Here is a 26138-nt window from a genome sequence, read left to right as displayed (position 1 = left end):
TAGATTTGTTCAGATTACTGATTTAAGCTGATACGAATGCCTAAACAATTTTCTTTTCTGAAAATGTCTCCTGTTTGGCTTTTCGTTTATTTTCATCCAGACATGGCAAGTTCGGTGTGGTGTGGGGTTTTGGTTTTTTGTTTTGTGTGGTGGTTGTGGTGGGGTTTTTTTGTTTGTTTTGCTGTTTGTTTGTTTTTCCATCATGTCTTGGTTAAAACTTTCATTCCCCTCGGAGGAAGGCACTGACTGGCTCCGCCTCTCACCGCGGGGGTGATCTTCCTGCCTGCGCGATGAGGAGGGGCCTGTCCCGCTCCCGGCCCCGCATGCGGATGCGCCTGGGATGCCGTGGGACCCACTCGTCACATCCAGGATAAGACAGACGATCAGTGCCTTTCAGCGCGGGTCTTCGAGGAGCCCCATGATAGTCTCCCCTTCTTTACGGAAGACCTAAGATGGTTTCTGGCCGTTGTTAAAACAAACAAACAAAACCCCACCAAACAAAAAGAAAATGTAAAAAAACCCAACAAAATAAACCCGGGGACAAAATAGAAAAAAAGTAACTGCGCCTGGAAGAAGAAAGTGATGAATCACGACACGCACTCTCAAAATGTCTGTCACGCTGCTGCTGCTGCCTGCTCCCGGCCCACGGAGGGATGGAGGAGGAACACCACCCCCCCCTACCCCGCCCCGACAATGAGAGAGGTTGCCCCCAGGACCCCCCCCTCCGCGGGGCCCCGGACCAACGCGCAGGTGGGTCCGCCCCAGCGACCACTCCAACCCTATCCCGCATTCTCGGGGCTGAACTTTATCCGACTTCTTCATCCCGGCTTCGCCATCCCCTCGCCCCGCCTTTATGGTGCATATTCATGAGGCAGCCGCACCCAGGGCCGCCCATCATTGGCTGTCCCGCGGTCCTCTCCACTTCTCAATGGCCGTGGCCGCCGTCGCTCGGCGGTGTGGCGGGCGGGGCGGCGAGCGCGCGCTTCACCGCTTCCACCACCGGTGACTCAACAGGGCGTGGAGTCTGGGTCCCGCAGCGGCGGCGCAACCCGCCCTGCCTCCTTCCCCCCCCCACCCCCCCCCACCCCGCAGCCGGCAGAGGCACAGCCCTAGCGCCGCTCACTCATTGTTCCGTCACCTCCAGGCACCATGGACGAGCTGGACCAGTCACCCCTGGTCTCCTCCTCCACCGGCCCGGCGCGGCCGCAGCAGCCCCAGTTTAATTATCAGTTCGTGCTCGACGACGAGAAGGAGGAGGAGGAAGAAGAGGAGGAAGAGGAGGACGAAGACTTCGACGAGCAGCTGGAGGTGATGGAGAGGAAACCCGCCGCGGCTCCCGCCCCCACCACAACCCTGCAGGAGCGGCCAGCGCAGCTGCTGGACCTCGGCGGCCCCGCCGAGCCGCCGCGCCCTGCCGCTCCGGAGCCACCGCAGTCCGGCTGGAGTCCCCCGGGAGCCGTGTCCTCCTCTTCCTCCTCGGCCACCACACCGTCCCCCGCGCAGGAGCAGCCCTCGGCCCCCATCCGGCCCTCTCAGCCCCTGTCGCCCGAGCCTGCCGCCGCCGTTGCCCCTCGGAAAAGAGGATCGTCCTCCGGATCGGCTGGTGAGCGCCCCTGCCCAGGGTCGGGGAGGGAGAGGGTAGTGGCCCTCGCAGCCGGGCGCTTTTCCCCGAATCGCTCCGGTTCTCGCTCCTCACTGTCCCGCCGGGAGGGTTCCCTTTGTCTGCCGGCCCTCGGCCGCCAACTGCGGCATCGCTCCGGCCCCTCAGCCGGGGCGCGGCCCCACCTCTCGTGGCCTCGGCGTAGATCGTGCGGGGAAAAAAGGACTCCCCTTTCTCTTGTTATATTTTATTTTTAGTTTCTTCACTGTCCGTACTCCTTCTTGTTCTGTTATGCTAATGGCGAGAGGAGAGAAGCGCCGCCCCGGCCGCCGCCTCGCACATGGGCCGCCCGGGGGCGAGGCCGCCGCCTGGCAACGGCCGTGTCGAGGGGGGGTACGCGGGACAGAGCCGATGTAACTGCCGCCGCCGCCCCTTTGGGTCCGGCATCTCCGAACCCCAAATCTGCTTGCCCGCTTTCACGGCTCCTCGTCGCATTGTCCCGGGCACGATTCACCCGCAGGGCGGCCTTGATCTACTGGGCTGGGCGGCGGGAAGGCCAGGCAGCCCTGCGGCGGATTGCCGCTGCGGGCGGGGGTGGAGGGACATACCGATGCTTTTAATCTTACTCATTTCAAACAAATTATCTCGCAGGGAGAGGCGAGGTTGAGGAATGAAGGAGCAGCGCTGCCCCTTTCCTAAACCCGCCTCATGGAGCCTTGCGAAAAGTGAGGGGATAGGCGTCTCTGCCGGTTTGGCCAAACGGCCAGCCCTACGGCCAGTTGCCCTTTGTGGGAAGTGCCGCTTTCCGGCTTCAGACAATGAAGCTTAAACCCCAAGAGGGAATGTAAACTAATGAAGTATGTATGGAAACAACAAAAGGCGTACTGGCTGCTGTAGGTGTGGCAGAGTAAAATGTCAGCCTCACGTCCTGCTTGTGCCTCCAGGATGACTGCAGCTAGCCATAGCTGTCACCTGGAGCTTGTCTGAGGTGGTCACCCCTTAATGCTGAGACACTCTGGAGTTCAAAACTGCTGTAGTGGAGGGCGTGTCACCTCCTGAGCAGTGGTAGGGCTGCCAATTGCAAATGTGTGCCTTCTTGTAAAATCTAATCCAGGAGCTGACCCAGCATGACTAATATGTTGCATGTGGATTGCAGTTGTGTCGTGGCTCTGTTTCTGGTCAGCTCAAAATACAGGAACTAACTTGAGGCCATTAAAGCAGTGAAAATTTACACATCAAGGTGCCTAATTATAATGATGGCGCGTTCTTTATTGCTGTTGTCATTGGTATACTGTTTGTATATTATAAACTGATGTTTAGAAGATGCAGGATTTTGGTAATATAATTTGAAGTCATGGTATGAGTGGGTACAATACTTGAGACTTAATAACAAAAATCATCTGGAATGATAACACAGGCCTACTAAACTTGAATTTAATTTTGTTGGGGGAGTTTCACAGTGCATCTTATTTGCATATGTGAGAGGACTTTATGGTTAGTTTTTTTTACTTCCACCATTTAGAAGAGAGATGATGACAAAAGCTTGGAACAGACTTGAGATAAGAGACTCTATGTAATGGGTGAACAGAATTTTTTTTTTTTCTAGGCAGGTTCTTTGAAAGGTTTGAGCAGAACAGAATGGATGGAGTAGGATCAACCAAATCCTATTTGAAAAGTAATGATAAAAGTTTATTTCTGGAGCTGATTTGTTTTTCTACTCTGACCTCTGAGGGACAAGACAAAGAAGACAATTCCTGAAATACATCTTTTTTCTATTAGAATAGAGAAAACCTGACTTTGAGAGCTATTGGGTAGTGTTGCTGAGTAGTGTCAGAATTACTGTATTTAATCAGTGGTGATTAGTTTAGAGCTCTGAAGTGAGAACTGGGAGGCTTGATGGGGCTCTGAGCAGCCTAATGTAGTTGGGTGTCTTCTCACTTACTGCAGGGAGGTGGGACTAGATGGTCTTTAAAGGTCCCTTCCAACCTAGTGCATTCTATGATTTCCGAAGACAAGTTGGTGTAACACACAATGCTCATCTGATCAGTTAGAATATTAGAGGCTGTGTCTTAACTACTTGAAACTATTAGATGGGAAAAAACTTTTGGTAAAAGCATTGTCTAGTCATGAATATGTTGGTGTGGAGTACTTAGTTTTGAGTACATTAGGTATCTATTTAAACATTGAGCACTTTTTAGCTTTGCATCCTACAGTTGGTGTTAAAACTCAGTCAAAATTATTTCTTAGTTCAAACTGGTTCACTTTCAGTTTTGATGTGCAATTGGCAAAGTTGATTTGATGCTTGCCACCTGTGTCAGGGCGACCATTACATGGATAGCCAGGTGTCTGGGACAGTTCCCTCTCCTCTGGAGTTATAATTTCATTTACTTTGATCTCTGGTTGTACCTTGAACTTCTGCAACAAAGAACTGAAGTTCACAATCTAGAAATTTAAAAAATATTCCATCTGCTTCATAATTAAACTAAGGCAATAGTGCTGCTTTTGGCCAGTGTAACAGAGCAACTGTGAGGACTGCTTGGTAGCCCATTAAAATGTATTGTTTATATATCTGGAAGTGTTTTAAAAAGTTAATCTTTGTAGCTACTATTAGGAGTGTTCAGGGTCATTTTTACAAGAGACTGTGACATAATTAGATAAAATGCAAGTCTCTGGCTGTGTATCAGCAGCCTACCTTCTTCAGAGCTCATATAAATATTTGCTGGAGAAGGAAACAAGTGAGAGGACTGCAGTAAAACTTACGCTCTTGGACGCTTCCTTTTTTTTGCTACTCACATGGGTAGCAAACCTTACAGTTCTTGAGAGATTACTACTTAAATGTTTTGATTACCAAAATTTGCATACAGCATATTAGTCAGTCTTGGTTTTCCATTTAGTTTTATAGAACTTCGTTTAATTCATCAGTGTTGAGAGGAGGTTTCATTAATAGTTTACTGATGTGCCAGACAGTGTCAAGAGGAGGTCATCAGGGATGCCCCAAGCTGTGCTAGGAGCACATAAACATGGTGAGTTCAGCCTCACCATGTCAGCCCTAGCTGCAGTAGGTGGTGGTTAAATTGAGTGATTTATACCTGATTCTGCTCATTCTCTAGAGTGTGGGGATGTGCAGATCCTGTAATTTTTGTATGATATAATTTCTAAAGCAAAATATCTGTTCCTCAGATTTCTTTTTTTGTGTTCCAGAGTTTTCTGCGTGCTGCTCTGTATGCACACTGGCACAGAGAAGTTGTGCGGATTTTAAGGATGGAATGCAGCATGACTTGGGAAAAATGTTTGTCCTTGAATACATTGGTGACTTTCATTTGCACCTTTCATACACTAAAATATGTGTGCTCTGCTCTTCAATGTTTCTGAGAGATGCAAGACCCTTTTTCTTCCTAAATGTGGTCAGTAAAGCTGTAGGGGAGATGGTCATAACCCAGTTGTATGAAAGGTAGAATGTGATTATTCTCCTATTGCAATCACCATTACAGTGGTGTAATGGGAGGAGAGTGACCAGCCATTTGGTATAATAAAGCTAGTGTTTTTTACTTATTTTGTGTTCCCATCTTCTATGTGAATTCAACAAGGGATGGTTCTATTTGATTTGTTTTGTTGTCATGAGCATGTACATGTCTAGCACGGTGGGCCTGCTTCTGTAATTCAGCCAGTACAAGAGTGTCTAAAATCAAACAGCTATTTCTTCTCTTAACCAGAAGAATGTGCAAAGATAGTCATGCCAAATTTGATAATACATTTGCTTCACACATTCTTTGACTTGTTTTCCAGGATGAAACCACACATCTTACACCTAACATAATGATGTTGCCCTCAGGGTAGTTTTGAATTATGTTGTGAATTTTGCCCTTGGAGATGAAAACCTACAAACCACAAGTGAAGAACTGCTGTTTATTTCCCCTTTTTTCCCTTTTATCCTTTCCTTCCTAGCTGTTGTTTAAGGAAGTTTGCAGCAGGTCTGCGATGTGAGGACTGTCTTGTCCATCTTGTGTCACTGCTGAACCTCTTACAGATAACCACTAACAGGAGTACCCCTGTAAGATGAGGATTGTGTTTAAGCCTCCTGGTCAGTGGTTTCACCTGCTGACTGGTACAAAGTTGCTAGAGAAGTGTGAAGTCCTTTAGCCACAGCTAATCTACAGGTGGGTCAGCAGTGAATGTCGGGGGAATACAGAATGCTAAAGTCGAGTCTCAAACTTTGCATCTTGGGAGAAGAGAAATAAGCAGTGGTAGATGGTATGGTAAAAAAGAGAATCTTAAACTAGATCTGTATTTGGGAAAACATGATTCCGTAGTAACTTGCAGATGTGTCTTATTTGAGTAGTTTGTGATGCATTTTTCTAGTGTCACTTTCTGGTTGGTTTATTGTTGAGTATATTTTCTCTTCTCCAGTGCCCCAGGTGGGGAGGATGCGGACTTTGGAGAGCACTGTCTGAGAGCCTGGCTACTAGCAGAAGGCTCAGTTATTCTAACTCTGGAGACCCATGTTAGAATTGGGGATGAGGGTGTGGCTTTATTGCTTGCCACCCAATTTTGAGGAAGCTTGGTGGCTTTGTATGTTTCAGTGTCCCTTTTACCACACCCAACAGCTTGGTGGTTCTGATTGGACTCCTCTGGCCTTTGTGTGCTGGAAAGGTATTAGAATAACAAAGGGCAGTTAAACGTACAACTTGAGGCATGTCTTGCTGTGCCTAAATTGTTTCTTTGTTTTCTGTTAATGTTTTGAATGAAATCAGTGTTTCTTGAGCTGGCCTGTTACTATAGTAACTATGAAGCTAAGATACAAAAATTACCAATGCCTAGTTCAATGTGAAAAAGCCCATTGGGTTCTAGATATTTTGTAAGCCAGGGAAGAGTTACTGTTTTTTTGATGGCTAGAAAATGTAAAGCAACCTATAGATAAATTCTTCTGAGGTATTCAAATACACTGATGCATGAAACAGGAGGAAAACTAAGTATAAAGCTACATTAGAAACAAAAGAAAAGGCTATTAAATAAAACTAGTGAGACCTGTTCTAAGTAGAGCAGTTGAGTATGCTTTCGTGTGTGGTTGGTGGCATTTTCCCTTGTTGAATGATCTAAACCAGAATTTACTCCTGTTTGCAAATGCTGTGTAGTGTTTTCTGTTGTTTAAAACTTTAGGGAAGTGAGGCATAGCTAGCACAGAGATCACTGGACTACATCTCGATGACATATGTTTGGTGGATGGCTTTTTAAATTGCCATTTACATCAATAAGAACTATTACAATAGTGGTAAAATAATGGGGTTATTAGTATTCATAGTCTGAGGAAAATCAAATTATCTCAATAGAATGTTTTTCTTTCAAGTGGAAATAATCAATCTACTAACTGTAGCTGTCAGATTTTAAGTTGGAGATGTCGGAATTCCTGCTCTTCCCGGTGGTTTTTAGTGGGTTGGCTCCATTGTTTTGTGATGTAAATGGAAAGAATATTTCTGGATTTATCCCACTTTCTACCTTCCCCCCTCCCCCACCTTTCATGTAGAAGTGCTAGTAATACCAGTTTGACCCTCCGTGTTTTTGCTGGAAGGCTTACTCTGCCTTAGGAATGTGCTGTGAACTTGCAGCTTCTTAATGACCAGGGCAATCATGTCATCAACTTCATCAGCTAAGAGAATATGTTAATTAAGATGTCTTTAAATAAGATACAGGGCTGAGGTAAATACAAACTTTTATGTTGCCAGTTAAATGTTCTCAGTCTATTAGATGCTCGTAGTCCAATGCTGAAATCCTACTGCTTGTCCACTTGGTACTGATTTGTGACAGTTTTTCTTGAACTCTGATATTGCCTCTTTTCTGGCAGAAAATAAAATTCCTTAATGCCTGTCCTCTGTCCTTTGTGTGATAAATGCCAAGTCAAGCAGATGAAAGAGCATGTGTGAGGCCTTCAAAAGCAGGTTGTAGCTGCAGATCTGAAGGAACAAGCAAGATTTGGAGGAAATAGAAAAACATATGTGGTAGTGATGGAAGAGAGGTTGCTTCTTTCTTTGTCTTTAGCCAGCTCTTTATGTATTCATGCCTTCAGCTTGCGAAATGCTGTTGAAGAGCAAGAGGATGAACGTCTAGTGGTTTTAAACCCTTTAAAAGATTGTATTATCACATAACAAAGTAAGTTTTCCTGTGTATATGACTTGTCAGTGACAAAAACATGGAGAGCTGAAATCTGTTTTGATCAAGAGCCATAATGAATCCTCTAATGTTCTTTTTCCTTCTTTGGAGATGAAGAAATCTCATGCATCCATTTGTTTTTATTTTACAGACTATAAAGTCTTATGTCAGAGGCTTGTCACACAAGGTAATGTGTTGGGAGTAGATGCTGAAAGAAATCAGTAGCATCTCTTCTCCATCCTTTACAGATTAATTCAGCTAATAAATATGTTATTCCTCAGTAATGAAGTTGCTAATCTAAATACTGCTTATTTTGTTTAATTGTGGGGAAAGCAGGAAAATTCCATCTGTACAAATCAATGAAAAGGAATCTTAATGATTGGTGCAATTTCCAAAACTAAATTGGATAATGCCTGCATAATGATAGGATTGGCTCTTCAGACCTCCTGCCTTTGAACAAATTCTGGTGTAATTATTTTTTTTTCTGCACTGTGACACTGCCAGAACCCAAATTTCTGTTACTTTATGGTCAAATAGTTCTCTTTTTTCCAGACCCAGGCTATCAGTGTTGTTTTTTTTTTTTTTGTTACAAATACTGCCAAATTCTTGATACTTGTCCTTAAAACCATGTTGAGCTAACATCTTAGCAGTTAGTTAGATTGTTTCTTCTTGTTTCTTTCTTTTTAAATATATTAAAATAATTTGGTGACTGTAAATGCTGGATCTGTGTATGTATCTGAGATTGTTCTAAATTTATTCTAAGACTTGTTAAATGTATTTGTGATGTTAATTATAATTGTGATTCTGAAGTGTGGGTATTGCAAGCCATCAGAAATGGGCTGTGACTAGTTGAAGTTCAGAGTTGTGGTCACCTGACTTCTATATAGGGAGGTATTTACTCCCCACCAGATATTCATTCTGCAAGCCAGCTGAATTAATGTGATTTGGTCTGTTGATACACTTGGGGAAGGCACCAACCAGCCTTGAGTGCACAGTTAATCTTTGTGGCACTTGTTGTGGTACGTCTCTTTTATCTGTGAGCTTAGTTTATGCTCAGAAGCCAAACAGCTTACCTGTATTCTTCAGAAGATTTATTTTTCCTTGTGGTGAGGCACCACTGGATTTATGGTCTGTGATGGGTATGTGCATCCATCTTTTTTCTGAGAAATCCTTGTTCTCTTGCTAAACTTGGTACAAGTAATGAAAAGTTTCTTTGGAGTTGAGCTATGTGTCGTCTTTTTGATTACTTAAAATGTAACAGGTTGTACCATCTCTGCGGAGAGGAAATAGTGGCACTCATGCGGATGAGGGACTTTCACTAGGACCTCTAGAAATCATCTAGTGTAACCCTGCTGCCAAAGCAGGATCACCTAAGGCAAGCTGCACAGGAATGCATCCAGGCAGGTTTTCCAGGTCTTCAGAAGAGGAGACTCCACAACCTCTCTGGACAGCCTGTTCCAGTGCACCATCACCCCCACTGTAAAGAACTTTCTCCTTTTGTTGAGGTGGAGCCTCCTGTGTTCCAGCTGATACCTGTTGTTCCTTGTCCTGTCCCAGGGCACCACTGAGAAGGGATCATAACCTTCATCCTGACATCCACCCTTCAGATATTTATAGACCTTAACAAGATCCCTTCTCAGCCATCTCATGACTAAGGAGTCCCAGTTCTCTCTCTGTCTTGATAGGAGGGATGTTCAAGTCCCCCAGTCATCCTTGTAGCTCTCCGCTGGACTCTCTCAGTAGATCCCTGTCTCGTGAACTGGGGAGGCTAAAACTGGACACAGTACTCTAGGTGTGGTCTCACCAGGGGAGAGTAGAGGGGGAGAAGAACCTCCCTAGACTTCCCGGACAGATTTTTCTTGATGCCCCCAGGATGCTGTTGGCCCTCTTGGCCATAAGGGCACATTGCTGTCTCATGAACACGTTGCTGTCCACTAGAACTCCAAGGTTTTTCTCCATGGGTCTGCTTTCCAGCAGGATGGCTCCTGGTGCCTGCTTTTAGTCCTCCCCAGATGTGGTAGTCAACACTTGTTCTTACTGGCCTTCACAAGGTTTGCCTTTGCCCACATCTCATTGGATGGTAGCACAACCTGATGGGGTGTCAGCCACCCGTCTCAGTTTCATGTCATCAGCAAGTGGCATTATGGAACCGTCCTCTGAAATGCTGCTTGCATCTTGGCCATTCTGTTTTTAATCAAAATGAATGCAAGAGTGAGCTGAGGCTGGCAGTTGGGCTGTGGCAGCTGTCTGAAGTATTTAATGGCCATTTAAAAACACCCTTGTAGTGAGTACTTATTTTGGCAATCTGGGAATTGTAATGGAAAGAATTGAAATAGAGCCAGAATTTATGTATCATCTTTTGTCCATCTATTCTTGCTTTGGTTGGCAGTTGGGTAGCACAGGGCGGTGGTACTGTCTGTCTTGCTTTTCACTCTGTAGCTGACATAAGGAGGATGAAATGGTGTATACTATGCCCCTGTCATACTTTATAGTAGTTGGACCTTGTAAATATGATACTGAAAAAAGGCTTAAACCAGTTTGGTTATAGATTTTCTTTTTTTTTTTTAAATTTTCTTTCTTTTTGCTTGGACAATAAGCAAATGCTGGAGACTTGTGTTTCCATAAACAGTATATTTAAAGCAGCAAGCATTGTTTGAAATGTTTGGGGTTGGACTTGTTTTCTCTATCTATTTTGAATAACATGAGATATCTGCAGGTTAGTGCAGCTTGCTCTGAAAGTGACTGCACTTGCCAGTAATTTCCATGAAGACCCCAGATGACCTGCAGCTGTTCTTGTTAATAATCAAAACTCCTGGATCCTGCTGTGATCCTAGCTGTGATCTCCTCAAGATGTTAAAAATGGAGCTTCTGTGTTCCCTTAAAACTTCAACAATCTCCCATCTGTAGCAACTTGCATACTTGCCTCAGAGATGTCCAAGTACTTAGCAGTCTGAGATTCCTGAACTGGTAACTTCTCTCCATAAACTTGCACCTATAACTAGAAGAGCCAAACGAGAAAACACAATTGCACGTTGTGGCCCTGCAGCTTGATCTAATGATGCTATTAATAGTCAATATTTGTTATCGTTAATCCTATAAATATTTGTTGAAATACCTTATGTAGAGCAATTACATCATAACAGGAGAGGATTTAAATGGAGTTTGTGTAGGCAGCTGCTTTTCTCAGGAAATTCTTGCAAAGTTGTGTGCCCTTGTTTACTCTGCAGTAGGAATTCAGGCATCCAAGAACTTTATGCTTCTTGAAATCATTTAACTTTTAGATGGTCAGGTATGTTGTCTTTGACACTTAGTACCAAGAGGTAACAATTTACTTGTAAATAATTTAACATTAACACACAGAAGAGAAGAAAAACCATAACTGTACTTCCCTATGGTTAGGAAGTGTGAGGGTATTGCATTAGTGTCAAAAAAAGCCTTTTGAGGTTTTTGTAGTTCTTGAATCTGTCAGAATAAAAGTTAATGGTAGTAGTACATACCTGTGTTTTGCTTGGAAGATGGTTTGAGATCAGAAATTGCTTGGGGCAGCCTCCATTGTGGGCAAATTAACAATGCCACATGTTGGAGAAAGCAGACAGTTTCTCTTTCATACCTGTCTTAGAGGGATTGCTGCAAATCTAACTTTTACATGACACAGGAGTCACACCACAGATGCCATTCCTTTGCTTATTACCCTGTTTTCTTTTATTGTTAAATATTTGTATTAACAAGAGAGGCCCTTCAAAAACAATGTCCGATGTGGTAAGCCTATAAGATAAAAGCAGTCCTTGTCTTGTTAGTTAGGCATTTTGCTCACTTTCTAAACATGCAAAGGTGATGTATGGTAAACAGTACTCTTGCCAGCTTTTTTAATAATGGTGTATATTCTCCAGCAGAGCTAATCCAGGAAATGTTTTTTATTTTCTGAGGACTGAAACTGCCTTCCAGCACCCTAATAACAGCGTGCGACCAAGGCTAAGCTGTGCATCAGGACAAAGTTTGCTCAGCGTGTGGAAAATGAAATACTTAAGATTTGTTTGGGTTTTTTTCCTCCTAATGCTGAGCGCTCACATGAAAATAAGGAGAATACCAGAACAATAAACCCACTTCAGCACAGACCTGCTGCTGATGCTTGGGAAGGAATCACATGTGAGAGCAGATGGAAGGGCACATCAGTTACCAAAAATCCCAACGAGGGTTAGAACTTGTACTTGCTGAGTTATTTTGGGGGTGGCGGGGAGGTGGGATAGGAGGGTGGGGGCGAGAGGATGGTTTGGTTTTTTTGTCATGAATTGCTTTTCTTGGAATAGTCAGTCTACTCATTTTTCATTTTGAATGCTCTTTTCTTTCTCTGGAAATTTGTGTGGCTAACTTTGCTTTTTTTTTTTTCTCCTGTTCTTAATTGTCTGAGAAATCTCTCTCCATTTATTTCTGGGCTGGTAGTATCTGTATCTTCTAACAACACCAGTTAGTGAGGAATGAGCAAAAATTGAGAGCTGAAAATGACACTTCTTTGTCATGCTTTTGTCAGGTTTGTTATTTTTAAACATGTAGGTGCAGCTTATGTTTTAGCTGAAACCATAATACAAAGTGTTAGTGTCCATGCCAATGAAAGGTGAAGCTACAGGGTTGTTTGTGGGTGGCTCTTTCTGAGGGATTAATTAATGGTAAAAGCCAAAGTAAAATTTGCAGAATGTTTTTGTCTAAAATTAGAAATGCAATCAGTATGAATTGCGTTGTGCATCAATTCTGTTAACCTTTCTCTTTTCGGCTAAAAGCAGACATGGAGTCTTTGGTTTGGTGATGTGAGGGTGTATAATGATTGAATACAATATTAGTATTGCCAGGTGGGGGTTGGTCTCTTCTCCCACACAACCAGCACCAGAACAAGAGGATAGTCTCAAGCTGTGCCAGGGGAGGTTTAGGCTGGCTGTTAGGAAGAAATTCTTCACAGAAAGAGTGACTGGCCATTGGAATGGGCTGCCTGGGAAGGTGGTGGAGTCACCATCACTGGAGGTGTTTTAAGAAGAGACTGGATGAGGCACTTGGTGCCATGGTTCAGTTGATTAGATGGTGTTGGGTGTTGGGTTGGACTTGATGGTCTCAAAGATCTTTTCCAACCTGGTTAATTCTATTCTATAATCACCTGTACAAGTGTCAGTCTGTCTATAAAGTTCCCTTTTGAAGTTCTTGACTGGACCAGTAAGAGTAATACCAATCACAAATAGGAGCTCTGTCTTTCCCTTAACTGTGATGTTGAAGGTAGGTTATTAACCTGCACCATTACAGGCTTTTGGCATATACATTTTAGAGTAATACGGAGATTTAATGTTCTCTTGGAAGTCTAATTCTTCTGTGTTTCATGAAACAAAATCTGTCTACTGATGGAAACAGTAATCTAATAGTTCACCTTCCTGAATTTTTTGTTACTATTTCTACGAACTGAAGACTTCGTGGATTGTCTCTTTTTGGGTGAAGGCCCATGTACATCAAGAAAGAAGCTTTGACTCTCTACCTTTATTTGAAAATCTTGCTTATAGAGCTTGATATATTCTGAATATTTTTTTCACTCAATTCTAGTAATAATGTACTGTTGTTTCAGTCATAGTTTCTGTCACTGATATGCAAAAGGAAACGCCACCTTCGGGAAGATCTGTCCTCCTCACTACTTTTAAAAATCAGGTTATTCCACTAAACGTGGTACCTTATTACAAAATTTACCCCATTTATAAGCTATTCCCAGTGCTAACAGTTGAGTAATGGGTGGGAAGAGGCAGCAGGTTCTCCAGAGTGTTCTGCAAGTGTTAGCTGAAGGGACTTCTGCTTGTTCGTTCTGGTGTATATGCCTTTGTGCCTGGGCAGTCTTCCTGTAATACCAGGTGATGGTCTGATAGATACTGAATTTTCTCATCTACCAAATCACCCCCAAGGTATTGCTTCTGGAAGGTTTCCCAAGGTTTTGCTTCTGGAAGATTTCTACCTCTAACATCGCAGCTAAGGATTCCTCAGTGCAAATGTCACTTTTGGGTAAAATACTATTCCTTTCAGCACGTCATTTGGATTACAATCTGAAGAGAATGGTTTATTTAGCCAGCAATTCTGCTGATGTGAGAGTTGTGGAGGTCCTATTCTGTTCTCCTTGCTTACCTGGCATTCTCATACAGGGCTCACAACAGGAAAAAGTCTTCATATCATCTTCCTTTCAGCAGGAAAAAATGCTTTTCTGATGTGGGTGGAGGGAAAGTGGGTGGTTCTCCTTGGCTGCTTAGGAAATACTGCTTTTATGTAATCTCTTTGCACACTCCAGCTATGTGTGGAAAATAAACTTTGGGTGTGGGCATAATATCCTTCCATTAAGAGAACCTGGGAATTCAATAGCTGGCACAGCTATTGTGTGCTTCTGTGTTGAGTAAATGGAATACAGAGTGTTTTAATGGAGACACTGAAAAGTGTCAATGCTTCTTAAAACTGGTATTCCTAACCGGAAACTAACACTTTTCTCTGAGGTTGGAAAGCATTAAAGAGGCTAGTAGTAGTATTTAAAGTTTAGAATTTTTGGTGGAGTATGCAGTTGAGCTTTTGGACACCCACGTGTGCTGCACTTTCAGGGACTTGTACATATTCCTTTTGGATTCCTTAGCCCGGTGGACTTTGTCTTCTTTCTTTGCCCTTCTTTTATTTCTACATTTTTAGCACCTGCACTCCACTGCTCCTGGTTTCCCAGTAGTGTTCTTATGTTTCACAGTCCAGTCTGTTCAGGTCCATTCTGCTTTTTGTCCTGTTTCCTCCCCTCCAAAGTGTAGCCCCCTTCCAACAAATAAAGGTTTTGCTGCTCTGGCCTGGAAGAGGTGAGAGCATGTGGTTTCAGCAAAGGTGCAGGCTGAGGAGTAGGCTCTGCCACCTTCCTTGTGAACTGCTACATCACAGGTCCCTTGAGACTTTGGACTTACTACATCAGTGCAGTGCTCCACAGGGAGTGTGCCACAGGTGGGTAAGGGATGGGTGGTGATAGGTAGACACTGGCCCAGGTATGGAGTGTGTGGATACTTCTATTCCACAGCAGGATCAACATCCAGTACATACATGGGGTAGGTGTTGCCTGTTCGGTCCAGCTAGGCATAGTGTTGAGAGAAGGAGGAGAGTGTGCTGCTGCTTGATGCAATCCCTGAGGCTTGCTAATCTAAAACTTAAAAGTTATCAGTAACCCTTGATGTACCAGGCACATTAGATACTGAAGAGAAACCTCTGATATTTGAGATAAAAGACTGATTTTGAGGAATGCAGAGCAGCTCTCTAGACTGATTAGTCCCAAGCTGTGTTTTCACTGAAGCCTCTTGTCTTGCTTTCCATGCCAGGGGCCTTGCTAACTTACCTCATGGAGTGGTGGGCCCCTTGTGAGCAATCTGCTTGCAAAGGGATCTCAATGAGCCAGGGCATGTAAAAGGTCAGAGACAATGTCAGATAACATGCAGTATAAACTTTGGGATTGCCCAGCTTCTGCCATCATGCTTTAGTGAAGGATGGTGACTTCCTTAGCTTTGGAGAGGCATGTCCTTCCTTACATTTACTTAGTTATTTGAGTGGAAATTGGAAAGCTGTGATGGTTGTGTGAAATAGTAGGGTTAAAACATTCAACAAAGCAAAAAATACTCCGTCAGTCGTGGTAGAGGTGATTTTAAAAATGATGCCTTCATTTGGGAACTTGCCCATGTTACAGTGCAACAAAAATAGGAAAGACATAAAAATAAAGCAATTGGTATAGTAATTTACTGTTACCATTCATACCTGATTCATGCTCTTGTGCAGAGTTGCAAAGACTGCTTGAGTCATTTTAACTTTGCACAATTTTTGGTGGAGTCTCTTTAGTGCTGCTGTTCACACACAAGTTAGGAGAACCCCTGACAAAGTGAGCTGGTTAAGGACATTGTGTGATTGTCAGTGCCAGGTGTTTTTTCTGGTACTAGACGCTGTAGCTGCGCAGTAGTGTGGAAGTTGGGGGAAAAAGAACAGAGAAGCTATTGTATATCTTGCTTTAAGATTCGTAGCTACCTTAGAAAGTGGAGATCCCTGAGTTGCTTCAGTAAAGATCCCATTGTACACAGAGTGGAGCATTGTCTCTTGCAAGTTACCTTTCTTGTATCTAGATGTGTGGTTCTCTGTGGATGTTGACTGTGTATCTGTTGGACTTACTGGGAACTGACTACTTGCGCACTTTCTCCCCTCTTCAACTTGCCCTTTATTTCTGCTGAGGTTGTTTGTTTGTTTTTCAGATGAGACCCTTTTTGCTCTTCCTGCTACATCTGCGCCTCTGATGCACTCCTCTGCAGGCAAGTTCTTTCTGCTCACCTTTGTCTGAATACATCTGACATTTCCAATCCAATCTCATTAACCCTTTCCAGTTAGTCTGCCTTTACAAAAAGTCAGCACGGGTCCAAGAATAGCGTCTGTAACATTTTTCAGTTTATCTGTTCAAGATTTTAATATACATGAATTTCTTTTGTGGTAAACTGTTTCATAACCAAGCTACAGTCATCTGTGAATTCTTGGACCCTTGATGTAGGAGTCAGGTTGATGCTATTAACAGGTTAATGCTTAAAAGCATAGTTGCTTTACTGATTCAGCAGAAAGATTTAATCCATTGTAAATTTCTGCAGTATTTCATATAAGTAAAATCTGTACCTGTAGTATTTTATGTTTATTAGCTACAGTGTCCATCAAATTCCCATTAGAAGTGTCAAAAAGACTTGTTACTGGCATGCACACTTGTGCATGTTTATGCACAAACATCCATGCATACCATCTCTCTGTTTCTCCTTGCCACCCCACCTTCTCTCTTTCACTTTAATGCTGCCTTCTACTTGGATGCTCTATACTTGTCTGGCATCTTCAGCTTTACTGTGATCTTGTGCTGCATAAAGTTGCTGCTTGTCTAGCCTCTTGTGTACTTACCTGCTAGAAGAGGTGAAATAGAATAGCATACTTTAACCGATGCTTTAATGACTAATAGTATTTATGGTAGAACTTGGGAGAATCTCTTAGTAACTAACATCATGTGAACCTGTCATGAAAGCTTGCATTGACTGTAAGAGCACTTGCACTCTCTAACTTTGCTTTCTGTCCGTCGTCACAGAAAAAGTTATGGACTTGCAGGAGCAGCCAGGTAGCGCTAAGTCACTTGATCAAGAGGATTTTACTGCAGTCCCGCTTGATACTGCTCCTTCTCTTCCCTCCTCTATCTCAGCTGATCCTTTTAAAGAGCATGCAGCCTTTGATATACTCTCAGATGGATTACACGCAAGAGGCATTTACAAAGAAAATGCAAGTGAGGTTTATAAAGAAACTACTGAAAATTCAAGAAATCCATTTCTTGCAGAGAGAAATGAAAAAGACATTTCAGAAATTAAATACTCAGAACCTCCATTTGCTAAAGCAGAAGCAGCCATTTTATCTCAAGTGAAGGAAGAAACACAGCTAGAGGGCCCTAAAGAATTACCTAATCTGGAGAAAATGCCTGCAGAGCAGCTCAGAATCTCTCCAGAAACTCCTCAAGGTTTGTTTGAGAAAGATGAGGAAGATCTCTTTTACAACAGAGGTGATGGTCCTGGTGAAAAAGGGACATTAAAAGAAGATCCTTTTAGGAGGGAAGAATATGCAGATTTCAAACCATTTGAGCCAATGTGGGAAGCAAAAGGTGCTAGTCATGGACTGAGCAACATGAGAGAAGATGTTAGAAGTAAGATAGATGCCAAACTGGAAAGCAGTTTAGATGAGAAATATGGTATAGATATGCTGAATGTGCAGAAGGATTGTGAAAGAGACAGTGAAGGCAGCACTGAAGATCGCTCTTTCCCAAGTACCCCAGAAGCTGTAGAAGAACCTTCGCAGACTTACATCACTTGTACTAAATTTGAGTCCTCCCTGAGTCCTGATGCTAACAAAGTCAAATCCCTTTCTCCACTAGAGGAAGGCACTTCAGAAAATAGAACTGATGATGAGAAAAAAATTGCAGAAATGAAAGCTCAGATGAGCACTGAACAAGGTGATTTTAGCACTCAAGCAGTTGGCAAGCAGGAAGGCCAGGAAGCTGACTATGCTAAAATGGAGAGTTTATCAACAATGCCATCTGATGCTGCAGCAAATATGCCTGAAGGTCTTACTCCTGATCTAGTACAAGAAGCATATGAAAGTGAAATGCATGATGTGGCATGTACAAAACTTGCTTATGAAACAAAGATTGATTTAGTTCAAACTTCAGAGTCAATACAAGAGTCTCTGAAACCTGTGACACAAATCTGTCCCTCCTTTGAAGAGTCGGAAGCTGCTCCATCACCAATATTGCCAGATATTGTTATGGAAGCCCCACTGAGCACTGGGACCACTGGTGCCGAAGCATCTGCTGTGCAGATTGCAGCTTCCCCATTAGAAACATTTATTCCTACTGCTAATTATGAGAATGTAAAAGAAGAGACTGAAAAACCTCCCTTATACCAAGAAGCAGTGAATGTACCACTGACACAGGCCCAAGAAGTAAAAGAGGCATTATCATTTAAAAAGCCTGATCATGAGACTAGCTCCAGTCCTGAAGATCTAGAGACTCCATATATATCTATTGCATGCGACTTAATTAAGGAAACAAAAGTCTCTGGTGAATCTGTTTCTCCATCCTTTACAGATTATTCAAAACCACCAGTAACAGAATGCATTTCTCAGGATGTGCCTGAACACGAGGAAATTGATGAAAAACCATCTCCGCAGTTTGGAAAATCTGACCTGTTTAATAGCCAGGTGATACCTGACTTTACTGAGAAAGTGACTGAAGATCCATCTCTCACCTTAAAAAGTAAACCAACTGAAAATACTCTAACTGATGATGAACATGAGGAGCAGCTGGTGAATTCAGTAGCTGCCATGGGCAAGCCTTATCTGGAGTCTTTCCAACCTGAACTGGACTCTTCCACGATTGTTGCTGCTCTGCTGCCTGAGCCAATACCTACAAAAATAGCCAAGGAACAGAAGATTCCTCTTCAAATGGAAGAGCTGAATGCTATGGCTTATTCATCTGATGTATCTGTTGCTAGGGAACCAAAACCAGGAGACAACAAAGACCTCTCACCCATGGAGCTTTCCCCAGTCCCAGTGGAAGAAGACTTTGTGATGCTAGCTCACCCTAAAACCACTCCTGAGTTTGGGGCAGAAGCTACTGATAGAGAAGTAATGCACAAAGATGAAAGTGAAGAGATAAGTAAGGCAATGCAAGGTGAGAAGAGGCAGTTGCCTTGCCCAGAGCTACCCTGTGATCTGTCTATAAAGAATGTAGAAATAAAAGCCAAGGAAGATACTAATGTCTTGAAAAAGTCCTTGGAGGCTGTGGACAGAGAAGTGCCTGAAGTATCCATGACATCCTTAATGGCCACAGATACCTCATCTGTATCTGCTGAAAAGGAGATAGTCAGAGTAGTAAAACCAGAAGCTTTTGGGAAAGAAGCTGAGCAAGAAGCTGCTTCTATTAAAGAAAAGGAAAAACCTACTGCTGTATTTTCTGCAAAGCTGAATAAATCTTCAGGTAATCTGTGTATTTGCTGTCTTGCAGCTTGTTAATCTGCATAATTCTTTAGCTAAATTTAAGCATGTCATGACTTACTACTATTCTAGTCCCCGTCTGTAAACTTCTCTGTGTAGGCCAAGGGTAACATAAAATGTTAGTGCCTGCACTTTTTAACCTTATTCTGATTACTTCAGTACTTTTTTTTCTGTTTATTCAGGATGAACTCACTGTCTCCAGTTTTCTCCTTCAGTTCTCCTGCTGGTGATCTGTTGATACAGAAATAAGTTGCTACTCCCTGCAAGCTCTTCTGTGGTTGTCTACAGGCTGGGCATTGGTGGCCTCCCAGAGGAGCTCTTAATATGTGATAGTAAGCCAAGGATGGTGTTTCAGTCTGCTGTGTTAAAATGATTTGAAGAGGAATTTATTTCTTCTCATACACAGTTCAGACATCAGAGTTTGAGAGGGAATTTCCTTGCTACTGTATGTGTCTGAAATCTGGAAAAGAACTTGTGCATCTCTACTTCACTGCTGACTTGCACCTTGTGTTAGATGAAGTTTAAAATAAATAGTGCATGTGGGGAAGCTTAGTGTTCAGATTACCCAGTGACCATTAACAAGTTGAGTATCCTGGAAACATTAACATTGGTTTATACACAGTACAGGTATTCGTTTCCAATTTTCAGGTGGACCTTATGCTTCAGTATAATTTTTCTTCAGGTAATGTGTAGTTAAAGCTGCTAACAGTTAGAAGGATAAGACCATTGTTACATTGCATTCTGTTCTCTAAACCAAATGCCTCATTGACCTCTAACTCATTGAAATTAGAGGGGAGTACTTTACTTTTTGATACAGCCCTCCACTATTAATTTGCATTCCTGTTAAAAAAAACAGCTACTGCAGGAAGCACAATAACTCTGTTCTAAGTAAACCCAAATACTAGGTTGACAGTAACTGCAGTATATGATTCATAACATACTACATTCCTAATGTATGTCTTCTACAGCAAATGTGTTTTGAAAGGGAATAAATACCAGGTGCATGTTGAGGGGAATGTCAGGATGCTGGTCCAACTGAAAAAGGGTTTGGAAAAATAAGGTAGAAGATGTAAATTTTGCATTTAGCTTTGCATGGTACTTCCCATTACTTCTGTCTCACCTTTTCTACATGTACAGGTGGGCAGAAAGGAGGCAGCTTCCCTTTTCCCTTCCGATGAAATATGGGTGATAACTGCAATGTTAAAGCACTGTTAATGTTCTGTGAAGACTTCTTTCTTGCTCTGACTTCTAGCACATAGTACTGTCTAGAGAACAGCGTGTCTTATATTTCATGTCAAGAGGTTAATTGTTTAAGGATCAGACTATGGAAAAACTCCCAGTGTCACAATTGGTATACTAGCTTTTTTGGTTAGTTCTTTTTAACAGGAAGCCTTTGCAGAGGTGTCCTTTGTCACTGCATGTTTTTAGCACGAGTGGGGGTGGCAAATCACTGCCTTGGGAAGAAAGATTTGCTTCCGGGTCTAACAAGGACCCAGCTGCTGCTTCCCTGTCTATGGGAAACTGCTGAAGAAGCTGCACATAAAACTTTTTCATAGCAGGAGAGGAGAGAGTTGAACCACGCCTTTATTCTCTGATTTGGTGGCATAGTGCTATGACAGCATTCATTTGAACAGCACTGGTGTTAGTTGAGGGGTGGGAGCTGCGTTCTGAGCTACATATATGGGGAAACTGAGGAACTGTCTCCAGTCTTTCTGTCATGGTCTTGCTCTCTCTGTACAGCAATTCAAAAAGTAAAATTGCACAGTTTAAAAAATTTTTGGTTTACTCTGGGGAAAAAGAAACAGCACTAACTCAAGAATATGGTACAGTTTCTGGCTGTTTAATTTTCTTTCAATGTACTGTTACTTTTTTTGTTTTTTTGCTCACTTCTGTAGTCTGTAATACAGCAGAACTGTATTTCTGAGACCTGCCTGAAAAGTGTCATGACAAGCCCTGAACACAATCAGTTGTCTGCTTCTACTACCACACTACATAAGCAAAATTTCAAAGTATCACCAAAGAACTAACATGTAAATTTTTTTTCCACACTCTGAGAAGAGGGATTATAGATTACGATGCCAAGAAGTGGGTTTGTACATGTTTTGTCTTCTGAGTCTACCTTGGGTGGTGTGTTTGTGTGGAGACTGGCTTTTCTTTTTCAGGAAGATAGGAAAAATAGATTTTATTGTGCCTTGAGACTTCTGGTAATCATACAGTGTGACTGTATGTCTGGTGCTTGTTAAAACATTAATGCGGACTGCCCTGCTGGCAAGCTTACATTGGCGTTCTTGAATGCTTACTTAACAGTGCTATATCCTGAAAGCTAACCTAAATGCCAACATACCTGTGTGTACCTGAGCGAAACTTCCAGCACTCCGGTGCACTGCAAGAAACTAACAGCAACTCTGGAAGGGTTGCAGATGTTTTTTCAACTCCACCACTCCAATAAAGGAAATGTAAACCTTTGAACAGCCTTCTGGTTAGAACAGGGCTTGCTTAACTCTGCCGGGCAGCCCCTTGGTTAACCTGTTTTATTTTGTAATGGTATCAGAACTTGGGCCCCTCATGTTTCATAGCTGTACAGCTTTAAAAACCAAACTGTCCCAACCAAAACAAATTCAGAAGTGTAGTTAGCTATAAAGAGCCCTGCCTTGTAAGGCACTTGTATTCATAATTTCAACAGCAAATACTGCCCCCTGCCGCCCCGCAACATCATCAGTTCCTGCTGTCTTCAATACAGTGGTGTGTTTGTGTGTGTGTGTGTGTTTTGTTTTGGTTTTGTTGTTTTTTTCCTTCTCCTTTCTCCTAGCAGGTAATCCTGCTGTTTTCTTTTCATGCCCACCACCCTTCCAACTATGCACTTCTGATCTCCATAAAAACACTGTATATTAAGATGCAACATCAGCGTGGATGTTTTCTGATCGTGCAGATGTTGCTGACCTGTGCCATAGCCCGGGCAGCTTCAGCTTGTTCTGGTGGGATGTGTGCCTATCATGACAGTGCAGCAGGGACGAGGGAGTCCGGGTCAAGGCGTGCTCGTAGAAGAGGGCTTTGATGCCATCTAGTGTTTGTATATGGAGGGTAACTCCTGTCCACGTGTCTGTGTCTTTCAGAGGATTGCATCCCAGGTGTTGAGGAGCTTGGAATTGTTGATACCAGTTTAATATTCTTAAGAGCTGAAAACTAAATGTACATACTATGTATCTTAGCCCTTCTGCTCTACAGACTTGTTTTCTAATATTGCCATATTTATGTTTGGATAGGGAGCATTAAGTCTCCCAAACAGGCTAGAAAGTCATGCTTTCCATAAACCTGTTTTTGATCAGTGGGATGTAAAGGACTCTCTTTTTTTATTTATTTAATTGAACTACAAAATTAAAAGTATATTGTAAAAACACCTCCCTCCACCCCAAAATCCAAACTTGTGACCATACAGAAAGTTGTATACCAAAAGATAACCACATTATTGATTTAAATCACTCAGTATAATCATGTTGAGCATTACAACAATATGTGAAAACAGCACTGAGATCTTTACTCTGAAGGCACAGTTTGACAGGAGGCCTGTGTTTTGTGGTTTGAACATCAGGCTCTGTGGACATTCATTTCAGAGTTTCATGAGTTTACAGAGTTCTTGTTTTCATATATGCTATGAATTAGGGAAATGCAGCTGAATACTAATCTCACATTTCTCACTTTCTGGAGGGTGCAAATTCAAAGGTGAAGTCTGGTTGTATTATTTATGCAGTCTTTTATCTGTCAAGTAAATAACTTCTAAGGGTGGAGAATTTGCAGAGAAGGAGGAATGAGGGGACAAAACCCCCCCAAATAATTCTATGTGACATTTTTCTGCAATACCTAGACCTGTTCTGTTTCACCAGAGTTCTCGTGTTGCCCCTGTTGAGAGATAAGGGCTTGTTTATATAGCTGAGGCCATTAACAGAGCAGAACTTTTGGGAAGTTACTCTTAGAGGGGCAGAATTAAGGAGAAAAGTGAGTGTCTATGGTGAAGTTACCAGCTTTCCCAGGAGCATCAAAGGAGGCTTTAAGCAAGTGCAGAATTAAGTAGTCACCCAAAATGCTGTTATCAGTCCATCTGTTAGATGGACTGTCTGTGTAGTGAGTAAGTATTCACCCAGCAAGCATGCAGCCCCTTTGAATGTAGGTGTGTTGAGCAGAAAAAGATGTTTAGTATCAATCGTATTTGGTTTAGTTGTCTGGATGATTTACAAATACCAGCCTTTAAGTAGATTAGTAGTTGGATAGTTTTTGTTTAAGTATTGATGTAGAAAGATGTGCAGTTTGCCTAATAAAACAATGAAGCTTACACAGCAGTTTGCTGAAAATGCCAGTACTTGGTGTAGATCTTAGAACTGAGTTACGGGAGTGTATCGTGCCTCAAATAAGAGATGTGAACACAGAGGGCTACAGACATTTTGGAGTGGCAAGGGTGAGCATTGAGTGTGCAAGGTGTAAAGAGGAAGATCTCTGTAGGGTGAGTTAGGGAGCCATTTGGGATGGAAGGATTGAAAACTGGTAATGTAGGCACGCTGTCCACTCTGGCTGATGCTGATTTGCGGTGGCTGCAACAAAATACCTGTTTGGGACAATGTTCCAAGTATGTCACGTAAAGAATATGCAAAAGCAAAGAGGCTTTAGTTGTGCACCTTTAGAACTTCAATAGTTAGGGAAAAGAATTCTGAAAGCATCAGGTTTCTAGTTAATTCAGAGACTATGTGGTCATCCAAACAAATGCGGTGGGAGAACCATAGATTTTGGTGGTTTCCAGTTGATCTTGAAAACTTCAGCTTAAAGACAAGTTTTGTATTTCATTTGTATAGTGAAACTTCTCAAGTTGTCTTGTGCTATTCTATTTGATTATATACTTCCCACATCCCTTCTGCAATGTGTTTTTTATTTGCCTGTTGAAATTATAAATTAAACTTATATCCTTAAGAATACAGATCACAGTATCATAGTATCAGTCAGGGTTGGAAAGGACCATAAGGATCATCTAGTTCCAACCCCCCTGCCATGGGCAGGGACACCCCACACTAGATCAGGCTGGCCAGAACCTCATCCAGCCTGGTCTTAAACACCTCCAGGGACAGGGCCTCAACCACCTCCCTGGACAACCCATTCCAGGGCTTCACCACTCTCACGGTGATAACTGGTCTTGCTATCAAAGTAGGCCTTAAATTTTTGTAGCAATTATAGCAATGAACAGGCTTTTCAGGTAGTTGTAATAATCTTTCTGCATTTAAGAGTGTTCTGATGAAAAGTGAAAACAATTTCAGGACTGAATCAGGATCTTTGTCCCAGCCAGTCTGCAGTATTTTTGTGGAAATGTGAGTGCTCTTTTCTAGTTCTTCAGAAAATGACATTGAATTTTTAAGCAGCTTTGGAGCAGAGCTGAGTAGTTCTTAGCATTTTATTGCCAATCCCAGATCTTAAGACTCGTAAATGAGAAGAGTAGTACAATTATTTTTAATTATTTTTTTTTTTTCAGCAGGGGTGGAAAAGGGAATGATGACATTGTGCTCACAGCTCTTCTCTGCATTTTGAGTTTCTAGTTGATGCTTGTCTCATCTCTGTGCAATACTTTATACTATGAACATACAGAAAATAATAAGCTTTCAGAGGATATTTGTCAGGTCTGCAACTGACAACACAGGATGCTGATATAAAGTAATCCCTGGAGGTGTTCAAGAGGGGATTGGACGTGGCACTTGGTGCCATGGTTTAGTCATGAGGTCTGTGGAGACAGGTTGGACTTGATGATCTTTGAGGTCTCTTCCAACCTTGGTGATTCTGTAAAACAGGAGGTGTTTGGTTATAGAAATTGGGTAGAGAGCTAGGAAAGTTTTTCTCAAGTCTCCATTAAGGTGGTTAAATATGACTGAGCAGTTCACAAGGGCTAAAGATAACAGCAAAAAGATATTTTTGGTGTTGTGAGTCTCTTGCTTTTGTTACAGACACAGTAAGGGGTCCTATACTGTTTTTCTTCAAGATGCTTTTTAAAGGGAGGAGTGTGTCAGACAGATGTCCCTGTTAATTTTCTAGGAAGTCAGGCATAAAATGAAGGGAAGATGTAGATCTAGGAAACTTGCAAATGCATTTTAACCACTGTTAGAAAAGCAATGTGTTTAACACTTGTGACTAGTTTTAGCTTCTGTCCACTGGGAAAAGCTGCTTATGGTGGTTTGGCTGTTGCTGAGCCTGCACTTGCATTTCCTAGTGGTGTTGGTGGCATTTCCAGTCCACTGGCAATTCCCAGTGTGCTGGCGCTGCTCTGCCAGGAGAAGCCAGCTCTCTTCATGCCAGAAATTTCTTTCTCAGCCTTGCATCTTTTCAGTCCTCTTGGCATGCACTAAGAAGCAAATGGCTGCACCAGTCACGGATTGCATTTTAGTCTTGGTGGCGGAGTCTTAGCAGCCTGGTTACAGCTTGCACTGCGTCAGTTGTGCTCCACACCCCACGCTGTCAGCTGACCAGCCTCCTGCAGCACCAGTGCAGCAGCAGCAGACTGCAGACGCTGCTGGGGAAGCCCATGTTTCTTATCCTGGGCTGTAGATTTCTTCTCTTACAGCTCTCCTCTGGGTATGCATAACTGATAATCACAGCTGGAGGGTAGATCATTTGTGGAGAGATGGACAGTCAGCCGAGCAGTTGGAAGGATAAGGGTATTTGTTCTTTCACCTTTTTCTCTCTTTTTTTGCATTTAAAGCTAATGTGCTGTGGGTTGTTATTAGTAAATAGCATGTATTTGATTGTGCTGTGTTTCTGAAGGTGTAAGATCTATTTGTACTGTGTGCAA

General features: G+C 42.6%; 1 protein-coding gene across 4 annotated transcripts in view; it reads left to right on the top strand.

The window, feature by feature from the left end:
* Nucleotides 1-1075: 1075 nt before the first annotated feature.
* The window catches only part of RTN4 (reticulon 4), a 46388-nt gene continuing 21325 nt past the window's right edge, over nucleotides 1076-26138 (top strand). The window contains exons 1-3 of one of the 4 annotated variants that reach the window (XM_009902059.2): nucleotides 1076-1603; nucleotides 16012-16068; nucleotides 16872-19304. In XM_009902059.2, coding sequence (XP_009900361.2) covers nucleotides 1150-1603; nucleotides 16012-16068; nucleotides 16872-19304 — 2944 coding nt within the window. In that variant the 5' untranslated portion in view covers nucleotides 1076-1149. Of the gene's footprint in view, nucleotides 1604-16011; nucleotides 16069-16871; nucleotides 19305-25796; nucleotides 26005-26138 lie in introns of those variants that run through there. The other 3 variants (XM_054180036.1, XM_054180037.1, XM_009902060.2) reach the window with 3 other exon arrangements.

This window comes from Dryobates pubescens, chromosome 3 (genome assembly GCF_014839835.1).
Source record: "Dryobates pubescens isolate bDryPub1 chromosome 3, bDryPub1.pri, whole genome shotgun sequence".
Lineage (NCBI taxonomy): Eukaryota > Metazoa > Chordata > Aves > Piciformes > Picidae > Dryobates > Dryobates pubescens.
Note: the sequence above shows the minus strand (reverse complement) of the source record. Positions and strands in the feature narration are given on the sequence as shown.